The sequence below is a fragment of the Dermacentor silvarum genome, chromosome 2, assembly GCF_013339745.2.
Source record: "Dermacentor silvarum isolate Dsil-2018 chromosome 2, BIME_Dsil_1.4, whole genome shotgun sequence".
Classification (NCBI taxonomy): Eukaryota; Metazoa; Arthropoda; class Arachnida; order Ixodida; family Ixodidae; genus Dermacentor; species Dermacentor silvarum.
The window spans coordinates 149897107-149901716 of record NC_051155.1 but is presented as its reverse complement, the minus strand read 5'-3'; the positions used below and the strand labels follow the sequence as shown (position 1 = coordinate 149901716).

Sequence of the window (4610 nt, the reverse complement as noted above, 5' to 3'; positions counted from 1 at the left end):
AAAAGTGAGGGCGATGACACCACGACGAGCAATGCGTCAATGTGAGAATATAGAAGAAGTGACGCAGAGGCGACTATAACTAAGCACTTCCTGCGGAGGCCCCTTGCGTCACACGTCGAGACGGTAGCGGTTCTACGCAAAACAACACCCCGCGCACAGGATTTACACCTCTCAACACGCAGTCTCGGCGCCATTCATCTTCGCATCGTGCGCGTTTTATCAGCGCGCGACGGGCAAGCAACGCCACGTACTGCTTACCATGCGAGACGACACTGGCGCGGTGCCGGGCGATGAAGCGTATCAAAAGAAAGAGGGCATGGTGAGAGATGAAAAAAAAAAAAGGATGGCAGAAAAAGAAAACAAGTCTCGACTTTTCTTTTTACGGCTCTAACGTCACTCGTGGGAGCCGGTTCCGGCGACCGCGAGCGGGGGAAACCCAGCAGAACCGCCACTGTGCTCCGTTGCAAGGCGCCACAGCACAGGGCGCTGCTCGTGACGCAGCTAGCGCCGATCGCGTCGAGAGGCGGAGGGGGGTGCAACACTTGCGCAAGCTTGAGAGGCTGGCCTTGGGTCGCCGCGTCTCTGGGAACATAAACTCTTCCGCGACCGAGTCGACCGCACGTGTCTCGTGGAAGGCCGACGCGACGCTAAGTTCTCTCGCGTACTCCGCAGTTGCGCGAATTTTACCGTTGCAGGGATCATCGCTTAATCGCCGCCATGGACAAGAGGCCTTCCGCAGGCTTGATCGTGACGATCTTCTGGCTAGCCGCGGCGCCGACGGCTGTCGTTTCGGCGCCAGAAGATGTCAGCCGTGCTACCAACGAACTGGGAATGGTTCTCTACCGCAAAGTGGCCGAGACGGACCCCAAGGGCAGCAACATCTTCCTGTCTCCCGTCAGCGTGGCCGCCATTCTGGGCATGGTGCAGCTCGGCTCCAGGGGCCGCACGCGGCAACAGATCAACGCGGCGCTCGCCGGGGGCGCCGACTCCAACCGGCTGGCCCGCACGAGCAGCGGCGACAACGATGACCTGGCGGCCGGATTCGGCGAGCTGTTCAAGGACCTTAACTCGGAGAAGGGATACGAACTGCGTATCGCCAGCGCCGTGTTCCTGGCCGCGGGCCTGCCCATCTTCGAGCGCTACAAGCGCGACCTGGAGAAGCATTTCGCCTCGGGCGTTTACTCGGCCAACTTCGCCGAGAATGCACGCGAGGCCGCCGACGACGTCAACGCGTGGGTGCGCGACATGACCGAGGATCGCATTCCCAAGATACTCGAAAAGCCCCTGCCGTCGTCAGCGCCCATGCTGGTACTCAACGCCGTATATTTCAAGGGCCTGTGGCAGCACCCATTCAAGCCAGAGGACACCGTAACCGGCGAGTTCTTCAACGAGGGCGGTTCTCGTGCTGTTCCCGTAAAGATGATGCACCAGAAGGGTGAATTCGTATATGCGCTGAGCGAGTCCCTGGACGCGCACATTCTCGAGCTTCCATACGTCGGCGACCGCGTTGATCTGGTCATAGTGCTCCCGAGGCGCCGAGACGGACTGGCCGAGCTGGAGCGTAAGTTCAGTCTCGAAGCGGCGCGTGAGCCTCTGGCGGCGGCGTTGCCGCGTAAAGTGGACGTGTGGCTCCCTAAGTTTCAGTTGCAACAGGCCTACAGTCTCAAGGGAGCGCTGCAGTCGATTGGAGTGCGCGATGTCTTCAGCCCGCGGGACGCCAACCTGACGGGCGTGTCGTCGAAGCGGCCGATTTCCCTCGATGAAGTTTTACACAAGGCCCTTCTCGACGTCGACGAGAAAGGCACCGAAGCCGTGGCGCTCTCGTCGGGCATCATTCGCCACTCCAAGACGCCCGGAGGCGAGGTCGAGTTCAAGGCCGACCATCCTTTCCTCTTCTTCATCGAGGACGTGAGAACCCAGACGCTGCTTTTCCTAGGACGCCTTCAGCGTGTGTGAAGGACCCAGTGCCAGAACAAACAATACAAATCCGTGACTTTTATACGCGTATACGTGTCGAGCTTTACCAACCTGCTAGCAAATTCTATGCTTAAAGCAAACCAGCTCGATGATTCTTGGAACTACCACGATTTACCTCCTCGCCACTTGCCTGTAGTCGGCCGCTGTGTTTTTAACAATCCGCACGAAGCTCAGCCGTGTTTGCATTTACCTGTGCGATCGCAGACGCCGTACGTGCGCGGTGTAGGAAATTTCACGAGCCGTGTGCGCTGGTAGTCATAGTGATTTGCGTACGCGCAATCCAAGATCTGAAACGCTGGTTGGCAGGAGCGCGCTTTGGGACTTTTGCGTACGTCCCGCGGCCAGCGCGGCCGTCCTTGACGACTTTGTATTCCTCGGGCGTCGTTGCGGCTTTGGCACAGCACCAAGTATACGCCCGAGGACCGTAGCCACGTGCGGCCACCATCGGCGAGCAGTGAGCCAGAATCAAGTTCCTATAGCCAAGCGGCGGACGAGACTCGACGAAAAAGTGGCTGAAAGCAGCAATCGGAAACTGTAACTGCTAGTCCGCGTGCGCATTCGTGCCGGGCCCTGAAGGCTGTTACTGTGAATAAAAGTTGATTTGCTGTGTTGTTTTTAAATAATTGGGCATCAATTTATTAACCGCAGTGTTGTTTCCGGCTTGAAACGGGCGCAACGAGAAGCGAATGGACGCCAACGAACACAAGAGACGTAACGTCGATAATTGGCATGCAGCAAGTTGCAAAGGCTGCGGGCAGATGAGGTTCATTCCGTGTTCTTAATTGATTGCGCCGCTTAGGAAATACCTGCTACAGTTTTGAATTCGTGCATCTAAAACTGAGAATCCCGCACCAAAAATTTGAAAGCAGGCACTATAAATAAGGCACCGCACACTAATATTGTGTCGAAAGAAGGAACGCGCTAAATGAATGATGTGTTGAAATGACCTGCGTGCCTATGCAAGGAACAGGTCATGCCTCCTATAATGCGTCCTATGGAAACATGAAGCGGGGCCGTGAGGCACCCCAAAGGAGGCTTTCTGAAACCAGTTCTAGATTACTATCGCTAAAGAGCGTGCGTGCTGGACGAGAAAGGCCGATTTAATAATGAACACTTTAAGCAATCCCCTTCTTTGCGTGCCCAATAACCAAACCAGTGCCAACGGACATTGAGAAAGATCCTTGTGGTGGGCTAAACTTCTTGTGAATGTAGTTGTCAAACGCACTGGCAGGTCAAACAGATCTGCTGCAACAGTGATGAATTTTGGCTGGCACGTCACCGTGATGGATGTTGCGTCGAGTGAATGTAAAAGCGTCATTGACAATGATCGATTGGGAATGGGTCCTGCAAGTACTGTCTACACGAGAAGTCTGAGCTTGCATATATAACTGATCTAGGTAAGCCCACAAAGGCCAGGAAAACCCCATTGCGTGAAGGTATGTTCAAACAGAAAGGAAAGGATGCTTACGTCAATGTCTCGTCATCAAATTTTGCGCTGTAAAGTGTAAACCGAGGGATTAAATTTCAGCGCACGTAGATCACGTTACACCTCCGCGCATAGAAGGAAAGCAGTGCTGGGCATTATCGAAGATACATGTATCTTAGCTACCATCTTAGATACTCTGTGTATCTTGTATCTGTATCATGATACGTCTTGCAAGATGTGTATCAGTATCTGTTCTTCCGATACATCAAAGAATGTATTGTGTATATTAAGATACAAGATGCTGCTATTGCAACATCACCGTGCGAAACTATAAACGTTGGCTGAACTCCCCTTCTGAAGCTGATACTGCAGCCACTAAGCCACCTGAAAGAAAGACGGCAGATCCCACGCCCTGTGAGAATCGATGTTATGCGAAGTTTTTGGGGAGCCTACCAAGTTAATGAAATGACCATAAGGGCAACAAGGCGTAGGCGGCTCTTACATGACCTACATGACACGCATGTCATGACATTCATGTCATGAGTCCTCAGGAGTCCCTTCAGCTACACCTATAAGAGACCTTAAGGCGAAAGCCTTACCGCCGTATTCAGAAATGCAACTTGGCTTGAAGCCCAAGCTTGACTTGATTTAAAGGACGCCTGGCGTGAACATGCCATGGACACTCATTGCGTTTGCTTCGGCACGTTCACAATAGGCGTCACTTAACTCAAGTCAAGCACGGACTTGAAGTGAAGTTGCATTTCTGAATACGGGGGTTAGTCATGCTCATGACTATCACTTCGACCATCAACCTTTAGCCTTTTCCTTCACTTAGTGCCACATCCGAACCCATTCCATTGGTTTTTGAGTGTTAATCTTTTTTGCTGAGTCGTTGTCAGTTTTGCTGAGTCATGCATGACTCTGACTTCGACCACTATCCTTTAATGTTTCCTTCACTTCGTACCCACGTCCGAATTCATTTCAGTGGTTTTTGAGTGTAAACCTTTTTTCGCTGAGTCATTGTCATTTTTGCTCAGTCATGCTCATGACTATGAGTTCTACCATAATCATTTAGTGTTTCCTTCACTTAGTGCCCACATACGTCCAAACCCATTCCAGTGGTTTTTGAGTGTTAATCTTTTTTCGCTGAGTCGTTGTCATTTTTGCTGAGTCATGCTCATGACTAGAGGCCGGATCTTTAGACATT

General features: G+C 52.5%; 1 protein-coding gene across 1 annotated transcript; it reads left to right on the top strand.

Moving 5' to 3' along the window:
* Positions 1-585: 585 nt before the first annotated feature.
* Positions 586-2600, top strand: LOC119441912 (leukocyte elastase inhibitor). The gene has a single exon (XM_037706576.2). The coding sequence runs from the start codon at positions 718-720 to the stop codon at positions 1954-1956; it is 1239 nt and encodes a 412-aa protein (XP_037562504.1). The 5' UTR covers positions 586-717; the 3' UTR covers positions 1957-2600.
* The last annotated feature ends 2010 nt before the right edge of the window (positions 2601-4610 follow it).